The following is a 22585-nucleotide window of genomic DNA, read 5'->3' as shown; positions in this document are numbered from 1 at the left end:
AAATGATACAGAAACTTAAAAAATATAAAAAACTCCACAGTACAACAGGTTAATAAAACTAGGAGCTTGTTCTTTAAAACTATCAACAAAATTGATAAACCTTTAGCCATCCAAAAGAGAGAGAGAGAGAGAGAGAGAGAGAGGACTGAAATAAAATCAGAAATGAGAGAGGAGCACCTGAGAGGCTCACTTGGTTAAGCATCTGCCTTTGGCTCAGGTCATGATCCCAGGTCCTGGGATTGAACTCCACATCAGGTTCTCTGCTCAGCAAGGAGTCTGCTTCTCTCTCTCTCCCTCTGCTTGCCACTCCCCCTGCTTGTGCTCACTCTGTCAAATAAATAAATAAATAAAATCTAAAAAAAAAAGAGGAGAAATAAAACTGACACCATAAAATACATTGGATTATAAAATAATATTGTGGAAAGTTATATGACAACATATTGGACTGCTTAAAAGAAATGGATAAATTCCTAGAAACATATAACATCACAAAATTGAATCAGGGAGAAATTGAAAATTTGAACAAACTAATTACCAGTAATGAAATTGAATCAGTAATCAAAAACTCCCAACAATCAAAAGTCCAGGACCAGATGGCTTCACAGGTGAATTCTATCAAACATTTGAATAAGAATTAGTACCTATTTTTCTTAAATTATTACAAAAAATAGAAGAGGAAGGAGAACTTCCAAAATTATTCTATTTAGCATGCATTACCCTGATACCAAATCCAGATAAAAACATTACAAAAAGAGAGAACTATAGATCAGTATCTCTGTTGAGTATAAATGCAAAAAATCTTCAATAAAATAGCACACTAAATCCAACAAAACATTAAAAAATCCTTCATCACAATCAAGTGAGATTCATTCCTGGGATGCAAGCATAGTCCAATATTTGCAAATTAATCAAGGTGATACATCACAATGAAAGAGAAAAGATAAGAACTATATGGTTATATCAATAGATATAGAAAAAAACATTTGACGAAGTACAATGTGCATTAATGATAAAAAAAACCTTCAACAAAGTAAGTTTAGAGGGAACAGACATTCACCTTATATAGGCCATATTTGGGATCTCTGGGTGGCTCAGTGGTTTAGCACCTGCCTTCAGCCCAGGGTTTGATCCTGGAGTCCCAGGATTGAGTCCAATGTCAGGCACCCTGCATGGAGCCTGCTTCTCCCTCTGCCTGTGTCTCTGCCTCTCTCTTTCTCTCTCAGTTTCTCTCATGAATAAATACATGAAATCTGAAAAAAAACGAATTAAAGGCTATATTTGAAAAGCCTACAGCTAATGTTATACTCTATGATGAAAAGCTGAGTGCTTTCTCCCTGAGATCAGGAACAAGAGAAGGTAGTCCACTCATACTAGTTTAATTCAATACGGTACTGGAAGTCGTAGCCATAGAAATTAGACAAGAAAAAGAAATAAATGGAATCCAAATTGGTAAGGAGGAAGTAAAACATTCACTATTTGGAGGTGAATGACACTATATATCGAAAAACCTGAGGACCACACACACACACACACACACACACACACACACACACACACACACAAAACCACCAGAACTGATAAATGAATTCAGTTAAGGTCACAGGATACAAAAATCAGTGTACAGAAATCCACTGTATTTTTATACACTAATAATGAAGCAACAGAAAGAGACATTAAGAAAGCAGAAACACAATTGCACCAAAACTAAAATATCTAGAAAAAAACATAACCAAGGAACTGAAAGACCTATACTCTGAAAACTGTAAAACACTGATGAAAGAAATTGAAGGTGACACAAATGGAAGGATATCCTATGCTCATAAATTGGAAGAACCAATATTGCTAAAATATCTATATTACCCAAAGCAATCTACAGATTTAATGCAATCCCTATTGAAATACCAATGTAATTTTTCACAGAACCAGAACAAATAATCCTAATATTTGTGTGGAACCACAAAAGATTCCAAATAGCCAAAACAATCTTAAAAAAAAAAAAAGAGGGATCCCTGGGTGGCGCAGCGGTTTGGCGCCTACCTTTGGCCCAGGGCGCGATCCTGGAGACCCAGGATCGAATCCCACGTCAGGCTCCCGGTGCATGGAGCCTGCTTCTCCCTCTGCCTGTGTCTCTGCCTCTCTCTCTCTCTGTGTGTGACTATCATAAATAAATAAAATTTAAAAAAAAATTAAAAAAAAAAAAGAAAGAGAAAGTTGGGGGTGTAAAAATTCCAGATTTCAAGTTTGCTACAAAGCTGTAGTAATAAAAAAAAGTTTGGTACTGGCAGAAAAATACATAGATCAGTGGAACAGGATAGAAAGCCCAAAAACAAACCCACAAATGGTCAATTAATCTTTGACAAAGGAGCCAAGAATATGCAATTGGAGAAAGAGTGTTCAACAAATGGTGTTGGGAAAACTGGACAGCTACATGCAAAAGAATGAAATTGAACCACTTTCTTACACCACACACAAAAATAAACTTAAAAAGGATTAAAGATCTAAATGTGAGACTTGAACCATTAAATTCTGGAAGAGAACACAGGTAGTATTTTTTCTGGAATTGGCCATAGTAACATTTTTTCTACATATATCTCCTGAGGCAAGGGAAATAAAAGCAAAAATAAACTATTGAGATTATAACAAAATAAAAATCTTCCACACAGTGAAGGAAACAATCAACAAAAGTAAAAAGCAACCTATTGAATGGGAGAAGATATTTGCAAATGACATATGTGATAAAGGGCTGGTATCTAAAATATATAAAGAAGTGATACAACTCAACACCTCCAAAAAATAAATAATTCAATTAAAAATGAGAAGACCTGAACAGACATTTCTCCAAAGAAGAAATACAGAAGATACTGATCTGTAGTTCCTTCTTTTTTTTTTTTTAAACACAATTATACTTTATTTATTTGAAAGATAGGGTGAATCCATCTGGTGACTGGAGCTCTGAGGCTTCACATTCTCCTACAGGAAGTGGGCTGAAATGGGGTGGGCTGCATTTGGTAGGGACTTTGGTGGTTTGAGATCTGCCTGGCTCCCCAGCTGGGTCTCAGGCCATTCTCCCCAGAGTAGATAATCAGTATAATTAAGGAAATGATGGCTGTGCTGGCATGTTAGGGAAGTCTGTACTGTCCGATCTGTCCCCTGCTCAACACCACTCATCATCCCAGAAATATTAAATTAAAACTAAAATGAGATATCACCTCACACCCATTAGAATGGCTAAAATAAAAAACACAAGATATAAGAAGTGTTGTCAAGGATGTGTAGAAAAAGGAACCCTTGTGCAGTGTTGGTGGTAATGCAAACTGTTACAGTCACTGAGGAAAAGAGTATGGAGGTGCCTCAAAAATTTAAAAATAGAACTATCTTGTGATACAGTAATCACACTACTGGATGATTACCCAAAAAATACAAAAACACTAATTCAAAGGGATACATGCACTCCTATGTTTATTATAGCATTACTTACAATAGCCAAATTATGAAAGCAACCCATATGTCCATCAGTAGACGAATGGGTAAAGAAGAGGTTACACACACACACACACACACACACACACACACACACACACATGATGGAATATTAGCCATAAAAAAAGAATGAAATTGTGCTGTTTGGAACAGCATGATTGGAGCTAGAGAATATAAGACTAAGCGAAATAAGTCAATCAAAGAAAGACAGAAACCGTATAATTTCACTCATGTGTAGAATTTAAGAAACAAAGCAAATAAAGGGAAAAAAGAGAGAAACAAACTAAGAAACAGATTTTTACCTATAGGGAACAAACTGGTGGTTATGTAGGGAAGGTGGGAGGGGAGATGGATGAAATAGGTGATGAGGATTAAAGAGTATACTTCATCATGATGAGCATTAAGCAATGTCTTAAACTGTTGAAACCCCATATTGTACACCTGAAACTAATACAGCACCATATGTTAACTATTCTGGAATTAAATTTAAAAACTTAATAAAATTTAAAAATTACAGAAGATTCAGTGTAATTTGTGTAAGTAGATCCATAAGAACAAAATTTCAGATAAGAATGAGAGAAAATATTATAGATAGCTTCCCTCTATAAATGTCCCATTTTTGAGAATTTGGTGTCAATTACTCATTTTTGTTTGTTTTCTTTTATGAGTTATCAGATAAAATTAGTCATTGTGTATGAAACATTATGTAGGAAAAGATATGAAACTCTTCTTGTGAATACATGCACAAAATATCTCATTGATTTATCTAAGAAAATGTTGCTTTTATATTAATACCTGCAGAAAGGGCTGCAAATCATGGACATTGATGCTTTGTTTATAGCGAAGTACCTTCTGCTTGATTACTGATATGTCTAATAATTATTTAATAAGTTTCTTTTTTGTATAACTTTAAGGCGACTTAATTTTATTCAGGTTAATTAACACTATTTATTATCCTGCACATTCATCCTATAATTATAATAGTGACATAAATTCATATCCAAAAAGTGAGAAACAGTATACATGATGAACTTTCATTCCTCTAAGAGTATTAAGTGATTATATTCCTTGAGAAAACATATTCAGATTTTTTTTTTAAGATTTCTAGAACTTCCCAGAGGGGAAGATGACATCCAGTACGGTATTTAGTATGTCTTTGCCATCTGGGTTTTCAGATTCATTTGGTTTAATTCAAAGATTAAAGAAAGAAAAATTGGACCAAATGGTGGAATAAAGCCCTGTGGAAAGCATGCCTCTGCTGTGATTATTTTTGAGATTAATTGATTCTTTAACTTGTAACTACGCCCCATGATTTTGGTTGCTGTTAATAAGTGATTTACCATAAGCACATAGATTAATTGTGCCTGTGCATGCTGGGAGATGAGTTAACTCTTTGAGGTCACTAGAATACCCTAGTTTAAGTGGAGAGTAGACTAAACAAATGCTCCCATGATTTAGTGAACCTTATCTCAAACAGGACTATTGAATATATAAGCACTAACTTTGGATTTTTTCAGGTAGAAAATCTATGTCTTTATTAAAAAAATAGAGGTCAAAAATAATTCCAAGTTTTGTAATCTAAAACATTGGAAGCTTGGGTGAACACCTCCTAAAACCAAGAATATACTACCGATAAGGTGAAAAATCCATGTAATTAGGGGTTCCTGGGTGCTCTTTCGGTTAAGTGTCTGCCTTCGCTCAGCTCATGATCCCCGGGTCCTGGGATCGAGCCCTACATCAGGCTCCCTGCTCAGTAGGGAGTTCTGCTTCTTCCTCTGCACCCCCCCTCCTTTCGCATGTACACACACACTCTCTCTCAAATAAAGGCATAAGATCTTTTAAAAATAATCCATGTAAGGTCAGCCCCGGTGACACAGTGGTTTAGTGCCGCCTGCAGCCCGGGGTGTGATCCTGGAAACCCAGGATTGAGTCCCACATCGGGCTTCCTGCATGGAGCCTGCTTCTCCCTCTGCCTGTGTCTCTGCCTCTCTCTTCGCTCTCTCTGAATGAATAGATAAATAAATCTTTAAAAAAAATAAAAAATTAAAAATAATCCATGTAATTATACCATTAAAATAGTTCACATATTGACCATTTTCGTAAAGATACTTACTATCTTATTTTTTTCATATAAATTCTTGGTTCTTCCTTATTTGGACTTAAATATATGTCTGTCAGCTTAAAGGAAAACAAAGCAAAGCAAACAGCAGGATTCCTATGATCACATGCTATCCTCTAGCTACTCTTCTAATTCTTTCTTGTCAGAACCAAGTTTCTTGTAAGGATTATATCTATGAATCTCTCCATATTTTCACTGGCTTTCACTGCTTTAAGGCACAGGAAAATGACTATTGGTTCTACTATTCCTCTGACAGAACTATGGTGAAGGCCACCAGTGACCTATTTCTTGCCAAGCTTAAAGTGATTTATCAGTTCTATTCTTACCTTGATCTCTTTTCAACATTTATTCTGGTTTCCAACTCCTTCATGGCAGTGGAATTACTTTTGAATTTATTTTGTTTCCTTTTGATTTGTTTTGTCTCTACCTTTTCATGAGTTTTTATTCATTTTTTTTTCCAATGGTTTCCCCTTCTTTTTTCCTCCACTTGCTGTTGCCCAGGGCTCTCTCCTTGGATCATCCCTCTCTTTGTTCTGCACATGCCTTGAATGGTCTCATCCCTCACACAGCATACTGATGACTCACAAATCCATATCTGTAGCCCAGACTTCTTATTCTGCCCAGTCTATGTACATTGTAACAAGGAGAGCAATATGTGCTTCAGCATGATTTAAACATTTAGCATGATTTAAACAAAAACATCTTCATCTTTCATAATCTCCCCTGTCTCCTCTGGCCAGAAAAAGGTTTACTTTACATTTCATATTCCTGTTAATGACTGTCTACCCATCTGCCCAAGCCAAGTCCTTCCTTAACTCCCACCTTTCTCCCAGTCCTGTAGTAATCAGTCACCCCGTTCAATTCATAAATTTTTCTAGGGTTAAAAATGTAGTTTATATCATCATAAATATGTATATGACTTTAATTTGGCAGTTCCTGAAATGTTTAATCAGCCGAAGAGAAAGTTTCTAGAAGATTATTTCAGTTAGACAGGAGTAGTTGTTCTATTAATTGGAAGAAACGAATTTTCCTTAGATTAACTTTATTGTATGTATGCGTAGCCTTGCTGAAAATTGACATTGATCATAATAGCTACAGATCAATCTTCTTTACATTTACTGTGTGGATACTTTATATCCACATAGTTATATTTTATATAAAGCCATGCTATGTTATTAAAATATATTCAAAGCAGATACTCATATATTAAATTATATATCAGTGATTTTTATTATTTCATGAATGTGAAGAGTTTTGGCCTCTCTTAAATAATAAAAATAATATTCTCTTTACTTCTAATAATATTTTGCATTTATCAATAGATATCATCTCTAGGTGTTTGAATTTCACATACTCAGCTTATTAAATTAAAAGAAATTTGTTTTAAAGAGAAGAAATAATTCCAGATAAAATATCAGCAATAATAGAAAATAGTAGAGTGTGGTTTTATAATATTATCAAAGCCATTTAGTATGAAAACTGAATATTAAATAAAGATCTTATATTATTTGAACTATATATAAAGACTGAAGAAAATTAGAAATGATAACTCAAGATCCTTGGATAAAACTGTATGTAGTTAGTATTCTGTCTAAATGCTGGGTGTGCTGAAAGATGTTAACTTTCAAGTGACTACCTCTCATAAAATTATCCTCACTTGGAAAGAGCTACCAAAGATCAAGTCTTCTCACCAGAGAAGCCCTAACAGTGATTTATCAGTGTCCTTTATAGAACAATCCTTTATAGAACATATAGGACAACTATGAAAGTTCATCCCAATTCTAGAGCTCCTTCTGGATCATCTGGAGACTTTGTAGTGATGCATCACAGTTTAACTCCTCCCACTGCCTAATATTTCCTACCTTTTTTTTTTTTTTTTTTTTTTTTTTTTTTTTTTTGCAATTTTGTAAACCAACACAAGAATTGGTCCTGAGGGCACTCCTCAGTAAGTTTCCTGAATGCATGTCTTCACCAAAGAATCATATTTTCAAGGAATCATTCTAAATGGTCTCAGATGTCGACTCTAAGATAGAATGTTACAAGTAGATGGGTAATCTACCCATCAGCCCCCAACTGGCTGATAGTGAGGACTCCATTTCTAGTAGTAGGTGAACCACTGATAGCTCTTGAATACTGTAATGGTGAAATTGTTAAAACCTTCACTGATGATGAACAAGGATAGGTACTAGTGGGAGGTAATGCACTATGAATTCAGTATCTTTGGCTTTTGAAGAATTCAAGGGAAAGTAATTATTATAATGATGATCAAATCTGTTTCTGCTGTTCTATTCATGCAGTGGAGAAAAAGAATGAAAGACTGAATGTGAATAATAATGAATTGAAGGTGATATGTGAGAATAAGATCTCTTTCATCGAATATAAAGAGACTCTCATCTTTAGTCAGAGATCATAAAAGCTGATAGTAAGTGAGGCTTAGGATGTATTTAAAAGCATAGCAGAGCTTTATAGAAATTTGAATCCTTACCCCCAACAAATCAGCTAAGCCAGTATCTTAAACCTGGTTGAGAACAAGTAGAACTCTGATTTGGAGTACATTTGAGTTTATCACTTAAGATAGCTTGAAATCCAATACTCCATAAACCTTCTGGGCCTGCAGAAGTGGTCTTTTCCTTCAAATTAAGGGCTATCATGACCACCTTGCTTAAAGATGATTCAGAAACTTCTTCCTTTTATGGTAATACCCCTCTGAAGATATACCTCCACCTCCATTCCTGGGCTCCAGTTCAATATATAGAGTCAATAGATGTCATCACATGGCCACAGAAATGCTGTAAGGTAGGAAAGGGTCTATACTTCAGATGAGTGGCAATATTTACTGGCAGGAGTTGGGAGAGTATATATGGAATTGGATCCTGAGGCTTCTGGATCAAGTGGGTTGGAGAATAAGATTGAGGATGGAGAAGATCAAATGGGGATAGAGAATAAGAGTTTATTTATATGATAGTATTCTCCCATGTTATAAAATTTGACAACTTGACAAGGATAGGAGAGAGTTGCTGCTGCTAGATAGCTGTTGGAAGCTTGAGGAAAGCAAGCTTTCCCAATAAAGGAAGTATAAATGTCAGAGCTGCTGTGCATACGGTAAAAAAATGTATCAAAAAACTCAGGTATCTAAATATGCTAAAGTGAATATACCCATGAGAGTCCAGAAAAGCCATTCACTATCTTCTTTGTAAAGTCTTTGAAGACATCCCTAAAGCATTAAGAATGTGCTGGTGACTGAGATTGAACAGCATTGAGAAGCTCAGAGGTGACTTGTTCTCTGTAGGCAAATGTTGATGGTATATGATGCTAATACAAAATTGAGATCCCTGATAGGAATGAGAATGTCAAGATCTCAACATAATAGAATCTAGATGTCAGTGCTTAGTTGTCACAAGCAAGGTTGGGCAGAGTTATCTTAATGAGTAGCTAGTGAAAATGCACCCAGCGCTATAGACAAACAGAGAGCTCTAAAGATGAACAATAAAACATAGCATCCTACAGGGAAAAATAAGTGGACAGCCAACAAGGGAATTATCCTGTCTACACTATTAAAGAAATCAGATGGATGATCAGGAGGCTGAATATGGTCACATATTTTTTTTGAATTATGCTATTCTTTGCCCAATTGCTGCACCTAAGGTAATTTTCATACTTTGAACTCTTTGACTGAAGGGGAGATTGAGTCACTAGAAGGAACCCAGCAACACCATTCCAAGTGTATATGGTAATGATTCTCCAAATTCTTTGTTTAAAGAATCTATATCTCCTTACTTGAATAACCATTTTCTAGGAAAAGCAAACTTGTGAAACATTTTGAGGACTATGATACACAGCATCTAAGTTGACCTTAATACCTGATATTCTACAGAATTTTCAAGCCCTTATATTATTAGAGTTGGACATATAGGTGCCAGGTAATAAATGGAATTGTGGCCTATGGTAGGCTCACATTGGATCTACCGATCCATAGATCCACCCTGTTGTCATTTATCTTGTCTCCAGTTGTGTAATTGGAATGGACATATTTGCTAGTTGTCAGAACCTCCATATTGATTTCTTGATATTTTGAGGTAGAGCTATCCTAGTGAGAAGGCCAAATTGAAGCCTCTGACACTTCCCCACTTTGAGCTGAGATTTATTGAACATAATATTATATCCCAAGGGAAATAGAGATTAATGCCACCCTTAACACCTTAAAAGATGTGCTGGTGGTAGTCCATATCATATTTCATTTATTGATAATGTTGTCTCCTGATGAAACCAGAGGGAACCTAGAGGAAGACAATGGACTATGACAAACTCATCCAAGTAGTGCCCTCATTGCAGCTTCTACCAGATCTCTATTTTTGCTAGAGTAGGATAACATGGCCTAGGTACATACTGTGTGTCCATTAATAACTGTTAATGTGTTTCTTTTCATTTCTGTTAGGAAAGAAGATTACAAATAATTTGCATTCACTTGAGATGGACAGTATCATATATTTGCCCTAAAGCTAAATTAACTCTCACACTCTTTCATAACATTCTGTTGAACTTGTTATTGGTCCACTATACCAAAGAGATCATGTTTATCAGTCCAGATAAACAAGAATTGGCAAGTACACTGAATATCTTGATAAGACATTGCATAATCCAGAGAATTGGAATAAGCCTATGAAGATTCAGGGGCCCACAGTATTAGTAAAATTGTACAGATTCTGTTGTATGTGCCTTGCCAGGTTATCCTCTCCAAAGTAAAGCACCAATTATTGCATCTCACAATTCCTACCTTCCGAAGGAAACACAGTGCCTGCTAAGTCTTTTTGGGTTCCACAGCACACTCCACACTTGGAAATACCATTTCAATCCATTTATCAGGTAATTCAGAAGGCTTCAACTATCAACTTCAACTATGTTTCACAGTAGGAAAGGGTTCTCTAGTTTGCCTATGCTGTGATGTAAGTGACCCTGGGGCCTGAGTCATATAACCTATCAGTGCTGGAAAAAATGTATGGTTTACAGCAATACTGATAGAATTATAAACTAAATTTATAGGATTATTGGTAAGACCTTGCTTTCTAAAGTCAAGAATAATTCCCCTTTCATAAAATAGCTCCTAGTGTACTACTGGGCATTGGTAGAGATGAAGTATCTGAATATGGAATATCAAATGACCATGTGGTCTGAACCACCAATCACACATTGGGCTTTGTCACATCTACCAACATCCAGCCATAAAATAGGTCAGATGATAGAATATGGCAGTGGGAAATTCAGGATAAGGTATGGCCAGGATCCAAGGACCCAAGTAAGTTGTACAAGAAGGTGCCCAGATCCTCATGGTATCTATCAGTGTTTTGCCAGTTCCTTCTTCTCAGGTCTTATCTGCCCACAGAGTGGGTTACTTAGAAGTTGATGGTGAAGAAAAAACGCTAGACTTTTTTATGATGGGTCACTCAGTATATGTATGCAAGCCAAAAACTGGACTGCTGCTTCAGTACTGCCTCTCTCTGGGTTGTTCCTGAGAGAACAAAGGGACATCTTTCCAGTGGGCAGAACTTTGGTTTAGGTAGTGTCCCTCATCACCTGCTTTGAATGGAAAGAGATGTGTTCGGGTATGCTGATGGATCTATGGGAGTGCATATTATTGAAGACCAAAAAGTATCCACCACAGAAGCACAAAAGGATGAAGCAGAATTGCACAAACAGTTGATAACAACCAACTTCTGTTACTGGCTTCTCATAAATAGCACAACAGGCTCATGAATAGAATTGCCATAATGGTAGGGATGGAGGTTATGCATAAGCTTGAACCATGGGTCCTCGTCCATGAAAGTTGATCTATCTACTGCCATTATTGAATATCTAACCAGGATGCAACGGAGACCAACACTTGACACAGTAAAAGTGCTATCCTTCAAATTTCCAACCTATCCCTTGGTAGCAAGTTGGTTATATTAGTTAGACCTCGTTTACCCTTGATGTGACTACATCATTTGGACTGGATTTGACATATATTCTGGGTATGGATGTTTATGCTGATGTCAGCAACAGCCCTATCCAAGGGCCTTTAGAATGTTTTATTCTTAACACAGGATCCCATCTAACTACTCATGGGATGAAAAGCACATCTTGCATAAGTGAAGATAGAGCATTGGAAACATTGCCATGGAATTCTCTGGTCATATATTCTCTATCACCTAAAAATTCCAATTTACTAGATTGATAGAATGGCCTTTGGAGGAGGCAACTGAGTCTCAGAGAGATAATGGCTGGTAAGCAAGGGGTCCTATTCTCCAAGATAAAGTGTGCATTCTAAATCAATGACTATTGTTATATAATGTGCTTTTTTAAAAAATATGGAATACCTAGGCTTAAAATCAAAGAGTGACCCACTTACTACTATCACATTCAATGATGCACTTGAGGAATCTCTGTTTCTCTTCCTGAAACTCTGAGCTCCACCAGTTTAGAAGTCCTAGTTCTCAGAAGAGGAAAAGCTTCTATTAAGCGATACATCAAGAGCCCCATCAATCTTCAAGCCATTGCTGCTACTCATTTACTTTAGGTTTTCTGTGTTAGGAAAAACAGATAAGAGGAATCACCTTTCTGGAGGGAGTTAACTGGTCCATATGACCAGCTGGAGGTAGGACTGCTGTTACACAGTGAGAGAGTATATAATATGTTGATACCCAGATAACCCACTGAATGATTTCTTGGTATTCTCTTGAGAAATTTTGGTGGTAAACAGATAAGTGCATCAGTAATGACTTGAGAAGAATGTAGTGACCTGAGGAGTAACCTACTTATGCCAAAGAATTTACTAGACCAGGATGGGAACAATTTAGAATGGTAATAGTAGAAAGAGATGAGGAATATCATCTCACCACAGTTGCTTGTGACAGTAAGTAACCTACTTATGCCAAATAATTTACTAGACCAGGATGGGAACAATTTAGAATGGTAATAGTAGAAAGAGATGAGGAATACCATCTCACCACAGTTGCTTGTGACAGTTTTCCCGGGACTAACCAGCATCTTGAAATAGCTTTTCCCAGATAGAGTGAATTATCATATCTAGAACATGTATCTAAGCAGATGCTATAGTGTACCAGCCAGACCCCTTCCTCAGTACTGAAGGACTCATTCCTCCAGCTGCTGAGAGTTTAAGCAGCTGATGGCTATCAGCTAAATCCTTCTTTAGAAATTGCCCTAAACCGGGATCCCTGGGTGGCGCAGCGGTTTGGCGCCTGCCTTTGGCCCAGGGCGCGATCCTGAGGACCCGGGATCGAATCCCATGTCGGGCTCCCGGAGCATGGAGCCTGCTTCTCCCTCTGCCTGTGTCTCTGCCTCTCTCTCTCTCTCTCTGTGACTATCATAAATAAATAAAAAAATTTAAAAAAAAAAAAAAAAAAAAAAAAAAAAAAAAGAAATTGCCCTAAACCAAACAGAGCTATCCCTCCTGAGGTCATGCACCCTAGGTGGGAATAGCACACAGTCAAGGGCTGGTTGATGGAGAGGGGATGGGGTCTAAGTCTTAGTTCCCTTGCCTTAGGGCAGGACAGCTCTGAGGAGATACTACAGCTCCATCACTTCTCTAGAGGTACAGAGATTTTTGTTGCAACTGTGCTGTAGCTCAGCTCTCCTCCTTGACAATCTTAAGTCGTTCACTCTGAGTGTTGATCAAGAAGGTACTTCCCAATACACGGGTACCTATATCTTAGAAACTCTTTTCCAAGAAACCTGACCTAAACAAATACACATATTCAGTAATACTGTGTAGAGTTTATATTAAATGTATATACTGTTTTAAGTGATGTATATGTATGTATATAAAACTACATATAAATGTATATGTGTGTACAAACCCACACACACAGAAAATGTATTTTTAGGCATGCCATTATTTGACTTTTCTAGAAGATATCTTGTTTTTGTCATGTTTGTTTTTTAGTCTAAAAAATATCATTTAGGAGTTTTGTGAAATAGAAATTCCTAAACATGGGTGAATCCAACAGATAGTTCTGCCAATACAATATTCAGTAAGCCATTGTCACAGGATTAGATTCTCAGAAGGCCAGTGATCCAAAACTTACAGAGATCAGAGAAGAGCATGTTTAAATGTTTGTTCGCGTTTGGTCTATTCCTGACTGAGTCCATTGACACCACCACCTAACAAAGAAAGAACTGGGTATATGCCAATAAATGGATGTTGTAAAGTACAATAATAGCTATTTGGAATCCAAGGAGAATCATCATTGTTACATTGATTACCATCCAATTCTGTTTTCTTCCTAAACTTGCTGGCTTCAGAATTTTGTTTTTACAACATAATACAGCTCATGTCTTCTGAAAATGAGACTATGACTAAAAGAAACTATGTTTTGAGTAAGAAAAAAAATAGTTTACAATCAACTCACAATACCTTTTTTTTTTTTTTCAAGTCTCTAAGACTGAATTCACCAAATCAATCTTCTTTAGGATTTGATTTTTATGTGAAGGACTAATCACCAAATAAGTGAATGTTTTGTAGATTTAAAAGGCCTTTAAACATTTCATGATAATGATGCTGGTATCCCTAAGTTCACTGATTATTAAAACCACATAACATACATCCCTGCACAGCTAATAGAATGAATTGAAACTGAAATTTCCTTAAACTTTACCAAAAAAGCAGCAGTCGGTCCGTAAATTTATACTACTATAATTAGAGGCCTTTGAGGTAGCTGTGAAAAGATTCTAATGTTGGGGGGAAAAAACTCAGAATGTTGCAAAACTAGAAATTTAAGTAGGACTGTCAAGCAATTCACATTTGGAAAAAACTTTTTTAAAACTGGGAAAATTTGGGATTCTGTTCTTTGATTCCTTAGGGCAGCTATTACTTCACTACTTTTGTTGGCTTTTATTATTTTAATGCATCATGAAGAATCTTTTCTAAAGAACAGTGCCTTTTAAATATTCAGGGTAGCATGTGCTCACACACCACTATTCTTATATTTATATAATATTGTAGCTTCTCTTCAGTGTTCACATGAAAGTATTGTCATGTAAAAAATCACTAGCCTGAACAAATGACAAAATATCACTTTTATCTATTTAAAATGAGAGTTGAGTGCATTATGAATTGGTGGATAAAGATAAGGAAACAACGTAAAATAAATGGAAGTCTAAATGAAACTCCAATAATGATGAGTAATAATAATAGCTAACTTTTATCGAGCATTTACTATGTGCTTAAGGCTTTAAGGACTAGCTCATTTAATTCTCTAACAGCCCTAATAGTATGGTACCATTATTATTCTCATTTATTGATGAGGAAGTCTAAGAGCACAAAGTAATCTTTGAATTACCAAGAGCACTAAGTAATCTTTCAGTTAGAAAGCCAAAAGGGGCAAAGCTGGATGAAATTAATATTTAAATACAGCAAATGTTTGCCTCATATTTAGTAAGTACATACTAGGTTAATAGTTGCACATGGAACCAAGAGCTTGTTATTGTTGTTATTGATTTATTTTTCCCCATTTTTTTGTTGAGGTATAATTAACATATAATATTATATTAGTTTCATGTATATATGATTGTATATTTGTACATATTGCAAAATGATCACCACAATAAGTTCAGTTAACATCTATCACCATGCATAGGTACAGATGTTTTGTTTTGCTTTTTTCCTGAGATGACAACTTTTAAGATCAATTCTCTTAGCAGCTTACAAATATACAACACAGTTGTTTTAAAGCAAGTTCATTTTTTAATCTCTTCTTCTTTTAATGAAAGAAACTGGAATATGGTAAATCAGGAGTTGGCAATCTTTGGCAGACTGTGGCCCATGAGCCAAATCTGGCTGAGGCATTTGCATTTGTAAATAGTTTTACTGGGACTCCGCAACATTCATCATCCACTCCTTTACTTAACTGTCTTTGTTTTCACACTACAATAGTAGGATAAGGTAGTAGAGAGAAAGACTCTATGAACCCAAGTTCATACAAAGCCCAAGATTGTATTGTTTGTTTTTTTTACCCCCAGAAAAGTTTACTAAATATTGTGGTATATATCCCTTCTTTAGAATACATGTAAGATGGCAAAAATTTAGTGCCCATCACCTGTAGTAGGAACATTAATGCTTTTAACACAACCTTTTATTAGCACATTTCAAATTAGCAAATATAATCTGGGAAATAAAATCTGAGATGAAGGAAAAACTTAACCCAGTGTAAGATCATATTTTCTTAATATAAGAATAATAATTTTTAAACATAATTCTTGATTGCTTTGAATATATTAGTTATAATTGTTTGGAAAAGAAGTGTATTAAGGGAAAGAGTCTGTTGAGCTGTTTGGTATTTATTTCCCTGTCACTGTGTTTCATTGTTTCGGCTAATCTCTTGAATTTAAAGGTCTTGGATTCCGATCTCTCTCATGGAGCTCTGTTGGAAATATGCAGTCATTTGCACTATCTCAGCAGGCAGAGCTCTTAGAAAGTAGCTATTGTCTTCTCTGCCTATCATCGGAACTTTCTCTAAATGAGTTCAATAAACTAAATTTTAAAAAAGTGAGTCTAATGATAAGCAATAAAATCCCTTATGAAAATGCACCTTTGGTCAGATTTTATATGTTTAATACCTATAAAAGCCGTGTAACTCATAATAGTGTCATTTGGTTGTTTTTATTTTTTTATTTATTTTTTTTAGATTTGGATGACCCAGTAGTAACTGTTCATCAAAGTATAGGTGAAGCTAAAGAACAATTTTACTATGAAAGAACAGTGTTCCTCCGGTGTGTTGCCAATTCCAATCCACCTGTTCGGTATAGCTGGAGACGTGGCCAGGAGGTATTACTCCAAGGATCTGATAAAGGAGTTGAGATTTACGAACCCTTCTTTACCCAGGTAGGAATTAAGGTATTTACACCCCATTCTGCTAAAATATATTCCTAATTCAGAGAGCATGCAATGTTACGTCTACTTGAAGAGTCTTTCCAAATCTGACCTTTGACTGAAAGATAATTCAAACAATAAAAGGCAATTTGTTATTTTTTATATGGTAATTAAATTTAAAATGTTAACATTTGAAAAAAAATTAATGTGTCCTAATTTGTATTTCTTTATAAATAGGTTCATCTAGGTTTCACTAAAGTACATAATTTTACATTTGCTGACTGCTTTGTTTTTTGTGGAAAATATTTCTTAAAGGGAGTGATTTTCATTTTCTTATTTGCAGTGGCAAATATATTTTAAAAGAATGAAGAAATCTACTTGAAATTCATTTAATTTTGATTTTAGGAAAAAGTGTCTTCCATTTCTTTTGTGCATTTTGGGTTTTAACTTAGTTTAAAAATAGATCCTACTCATGTAAAAACTAAAATATCTAATGAGTCATTAACTTATTTAATTAAAAAATTGAGTTAATTTTACATGGAGTGAATGTGATATGAAATATTCTTTTATAATATGTATCAAGTAGAGAATCAGTAATTCTCAAAGAAGACACTGAAATTTGTAAGAATATTTGAATGCCGTTATATTATAAAGCTTTTCTGGTGACTAGAAAGAAATACAAACCTAACAGACAAAGTAAAATATTTTTAATAAAAATGTCTATGGAAAATACTCAAAATATCTGTGACCATGAATAATAATTTTAAAAAGATATAGGCAATAAGATAAACAAGTATTTGACCACATTATCTGTAGCTTTGAGATTCTATGTGATTGTAACTAGGACAATATACAACTAAATTTTATATATTATGAATATTCTACTTTGAAATATTAAGGATAAATATGTTTCACTTCTCAACTCTGTAATAATAGAAGGTCATCCTGAATTTGTAAATTTCTCAGCATCTAATTTTTCACCATTAAATATATTTCCTTATATAATGAGCCGTTTACTTGTAATGTCTGAGTCCAGACCTCTATGATTAATATAATTGCCAATGTTTAGATATTAACTGTAAAAGAATGCATGATTATATAAAAACATCTGAACACATCATATATATTATTATATTGCTATTTGTAGTTATAGATTAGCTGGGACTTGCCAAGATATAAATATCTGAAAATCATTGTTACACATGTGTTACTACTGAGACTACCATGACACAGCCTGTTTTGATCTGACCCTCTCCTGACTCAGGACATTGCAGTATCAATAGCCTTCCGTCAACAAAGAGGATCAGGTTTTCCCCATACATTCTATGTACTATAATAATACATCCTTCAGTTTTTAGTAATATCATTTATTTTCTTAGAAAATTAACAAAATATTTGTTACCAGTATTTAGTTGCTTGGGTGCGTCTAAGGTTTTGAAATCAGATAAATTATCACCTACCATTTGTTTTTCTATTGTCAGTGTTTTTTTAGAATATGTATGTTGTTTTTTAAAAAGTTCTTATTTTAATTTCAGTTAACATACGATGTAATATTAGTTTCAGGTGTACAGTATAGTAATTTGATACTTCCATACATCACCTGGTGCTTATCACAAGTGCATTTCTTAATGCCCATCACTTTTTAACCCACTTCCCCAATACCCCCCTTTGGTAACCATCTGTTTGTTCTCTGTAATTAAGAGTCTGTTTCTTGGTTTTTCTGTTTTTTACCTATTGCTTGTTTAATTTCTTAAGTTCCACATATGAATGAAATCATAGTATTTGTTTTATTCTGACTGCCTTATTTCACTTAGCATACTCTGTAGCTCCACCCATGTCCTTGCAAATGGGAAGATTTCATGCTTTTTATAACTAAATAATATTCCATTGTCTTCTTCATCCACTCGTCAGTTGATGGACACTTGAGCTGCTTCTGTATCTTGGCTCTTGTAAATAATGCTGCTATAAACAAAGAGGGGGGGGCATACATATCCATTTGAATTAGTGTTTTTATATTTGGGGGAATACCCAGTAGTGTGATTGCTGGGTCATAAATTAGTTCTATTTTTGATTTTCTGAGGAACCTCCCTACTGTTTTCTACCATAGATGCACCAGTTTACATTTTCACCAACAGTGCATAATCTCCAACACCTGTTGTTTCTTGTGTTTTTGAATTTAGCCATTCTGATGGATGAGAGATATGGTTTTGATTTGCATTTCCCTGATGACATATGATAATGAGTATCTTTTCACATGTCCGTTGGCCATCTGTTTGTCTTCTTTGGAGAAATATCTGTTTATGTTTAATTGGATTACTTGGTTTTGGGGTGTTGAGTTTTATAAGTTCTTTATGTATTCTGGGTACTAACTCTTTATCAGATGTGTCATTTGCAATTTTTTTCTAATTCTGTAGGTTGCCTAAAATGTGTATGTTGTTAAAACTTAGAAAACAATTTTTCCTTTAGAATCTTGTGAAACGTGGTAGTTTTACAGATACTGAGGTAACACTGTATAGCCGTTTATTACCTGTAGGTGGGTCTGATCTCTTAGGCATATGTACACATGTGCCCTGTCCAAATTTTGGGGGGAGGGAATTATACTTTCAAAAATATTAGGTGGGGTGGGGCAAGATGGCAGAGGAATAGGGTCCCCAAGTGACTCGGCCCCACCAACTTACCTGGATTACTTTCAAATCATCCTGAAAACCTACGAATTGGACCTGAGATGTAATGAGAGAACAGCTAGAATGCTACAGAGAGAAGGGTTTGCGCTTCTAACAAGGTAGGAAGGCGGAAACAAATAAAAAAGACTCAAGTGGGTGGGGGACCTGCGAGGAACCGGGCTAAGGGGGACGGTGAGAACCTCGGGGACAGCAGAGCCCAGCCCCGGAGAAGCGGGAACTTTAAAAATCCGCGCCAGATTCTTCCTGGAGGGAAGGGCGCTCAGCAGGGAACTCGGGCAGGACCCAGGAGGGACAGTGGAGCCCCAGGTTCCCGGGGTCACTAACAGAGGAGGTGACCCCAGAGGAGAGCGCACCGCACACCACGGGCGGAGCTCAATAAAGGGCTGGAGCCGCCCGGCGGGGCCTCGGGGAGAAGCCGGTGGGTCAGGCGGGGGCTCCGGGCGAGGGGGCTGCGCCTGCTGCCTTCGGGAGCCCGCCCGGGGAGTGCGATTCCAGCGGTGAAGGCCCCAGAGCCCAGGGCGCCGGGGGACACAGCCCAGGATCCTGTGCTCCCCCCGGGACAGGCGGAGGTGGGGAGGGCACAGGACAGTGGGGACGCTCCTGCCCCCGGCACTTCGACTGTGCAGATCAGGACCCCCGCTGCCCTGGGAGCATCCAGATCTGTGCGGACTGGGAGCCGTGGTAGTTACTGCGGGAGCTGACTCCAGGGCTGGAGAGCTGGCCACCGCCAGTGGGGTTGTTCCTCCTGGTGTCACCCTGTGCCTGGGAGGGGCGGGGCCTCAGGGAACAGGGGTCTCACATGATAAACAGCTCCCACTGAGCCGTGCACCTGGCAGGGGGTGGGGCAGCTCCCCCAGGTGCACACACCTGAGAGTCAGCACAGCAGGCCCCTCCCCCAGAAGACCAGCTGGAAGGACAGGGGGAGAGCAAGTTCTTGACAGAGCAGTACTGGAAAGCTCCAGGGGAAGTTGAGGGATTTACAGTATACAGAACCAGAGGGTACCCCTCCTTTTTTTTTCTTCTGTACAACTCGTTTTTATATCAGACTGTACTTTCCTTTTTTTTTTTTTCTCTTTTCCCACCTTAACTACAATATTTTAGCACCTCTTCATTTTTAAGATTCTTCCTTTTTGTCTTTCATATTTCTACAATACAGGTCCTAGAAGTATTTCCCACTTCTAGATTCTTCAACGTACTCAACTTAATTTTGAGAGATATACAAGATATCTTTTTTTGTTTTGTGTTTTTTGTTTCCTCTGCCTCATTTTGTTCTACAATGATGGAAGTTAATACCTTCTAAAACATGACCAGCATGCACCCAGAACCAACTGGTATACTGTGCTGGTTCATTCTGTGAGATCCCTAATTCCCATTTTGTCCCCCTCTTTTATCTCATTTATGTTTTGGTGGTCAACGTTGGGGCCCTCTACAAGTATTTCTGCTTTATATAAATTTGGGACTATGTATCTTCTAATATACAGAACTTAATATACTGAGAAACAAGACGATCAGCCTCTAGGACACCTCAGGTAGACTACATTCTCCCTCCACTACAACTTCTTCACCTCTACCATCTTCCAGTCACCCCCTCCCCTTTTTCTCCTTTTTTTTTTCTTTTTTTTTTTTTCTCTTCTTCTTTAGGATCCTTAGTCTTTTATTTTATACTACTTTGTTTTAAAATTTGTTTTTCACTTCAGTGGTCCTTTTGTTTTATTTCGTTCTGATCATTGTTTTCAACTTCTGGTCTCTGACCTTGGCACAATCATCTAGGGTGAAATTTACCTAGATCGTGGTTTATATTCTTGACACTGCCCACTCATACAGCCACTCTGCACTGAGAAAAATGACTAGAAAGAAGAACTCACCACAAAAGAAAGAATCAGAAACAGTACTCTCTGCCATAGAGTTACAGAATTTGGATTACAATTCGACATCTGAAAACCAATTCAGAAGCACAATTATAAAGCTACTCGTGGCTCTGGAAAAAAGCATAAAGTATTCAAGAGATTTTATGCCTGAAGAATTTAGATCTAATCAGGCCGAAATTAAAAATCAATTAAATGAGATGCAATCCAAACTGGAGCTCCTAACGGCGAGGGTTAATTAGATAGAAGAAAGAGTGAGTGACATAGAAGACAACTTGATGGCAAGGAAGGAAGCTGAGGAAAAAAAGAGAAAAACAATTAAAAGACCATGAGGAAAGGTTAAGGGAAATAAATGACAGCCTCAGAAGGGAAAAATCTGCTTATAATTGGGGTTCCAGAGGGTGCCAAGAGGGCCAGAGGGCCAGAAAGCATATTTGAACAAATCATAGCTGAGAACTTCCATAATTTGGGGAGGGAAACAGGCATTCATATCCAAGAGATAGAGAGGTTCCCTCCCCTAAAAAAAAAAAAAAAAGTTCAAAACCTCAACATTTATAGTGAAACTTGCAAATTCCGAAGATAAAGAGAAGATCCTTAAAGCAGCAAGAGACAAGAGATGCCTAACTTATATGGGGAGAAATATTAGATTAACAGCAGACCTCTCCACAGAGCCCTGGCAGGCCAGAAAGGGCTGGCAGGATATATTCAGGGTCCTAAATGAGAAGAACCTGCAGCCAAGAATACTTTGTCTAGCAAGGATCTCATTCAGAATAGAAGGAGAGATAAAGAGCTTCCAAGATAGGCAGAAACTGAAAGAATATGTGACCACCAAACCAGCTCTGCAAGAAATATTAAGGGGAACTCTGTAAAAAAAAAAAAAGAAGAAGCCCAAAGTAATAATCCACAAAAACAGGGACTGAAGAGGTATTATGATGACACTAAATTCTTATCTTTGGATAGTTACTCTGAACGTGAATGGGCTTAATGATCCCATCAAAAGACACAGAGTTTCAGACTGGATAAAAGAGCAATACCCATCTATTTGCTGTCAACAAGAGACTCATTTTAGACCTAAGGACACCAGAAACCTGAAAATAAAGGGCTGGAGAACCATTTACCATTCAAATGGTCCTCAAAAGAAAGCAGGGGTAGCCATCCTCATATCAGATGAATTAAAGTTTATCCCAAAGATGTAGTAAGAGATGAAGAGGGACGCTATATCATACTTAAAGGAACTACCCAACAAGAGGACCTAACAATCATGAATATTTATGCCCCGAATGTGGGAGCTGCCAAGTATATCAATCAATTAATAACCAAAGTAAAGACATACTTAGATAATAATGCACTGATACTGGGAGACTTCAACACGGCGCTTTCTGGAAATGACAGATCTTCTGAGCACAACATCTCCAAAGAAACAAGAGCTTTAAATGATACACTGGACCAGATGGATTTCATAGATATTTACAGAGCTTTACATCCAAACGCAACTGAATACACATTATTCTCAAGTGCACATGGAACTTTCTCCAGAATAAACCACATTCAGGTCTCAACCAATACCAAAAGA

The 22585-nt window shown here is 36.7% G+C and overlaps 1 protein-coding gene across 3 annotated transcripts in view; it reads left to right on the top strand.

Moving 5' to 3' along the window:
* MDGA2 (MAM domain containing glycosylphosphatidylinositol anchor 2) overlaps positions 1–22585 on the top strand; it is a 782196-nt gene that overhangs the window by 461941 nt on the left and 297670 nt on the right. For all 3 annotated transcript variants that reach the window (XR_005363220.1, XR_005363219.1, XM_038544626.1), the window contains exon 4: positions 16279–16475. Coding sequence is in view for 1 of the 3 variants with exons in the window: in XM_038544626.1 (XP_038400554.1) it covers positions 16279–16475 (197 nt within the window). In the remaining 2 variants the exon portion in view is untranslated. The remainder of the gene's footprint in view (positions 1–16278; positions 16476–22585) is intronic.

Source organism: Canis lupus, chromosome 8, assembly GCF_011100685.1.
Source record: "Canis lupus familiaris isolate Mischka breed German Shepherd chromosome 8, alternate assembly UU_Cfam_GSD_1.0, whole genome shotgun sequence".
NCBI lineage: Eukaryota > Metazoa > Chordata > Mammalia > Carnivora > Canidae > Canis > Canis lupus.
This window is presented reverse-complemented; position numbering and strand designations above follow the sequence as displayed.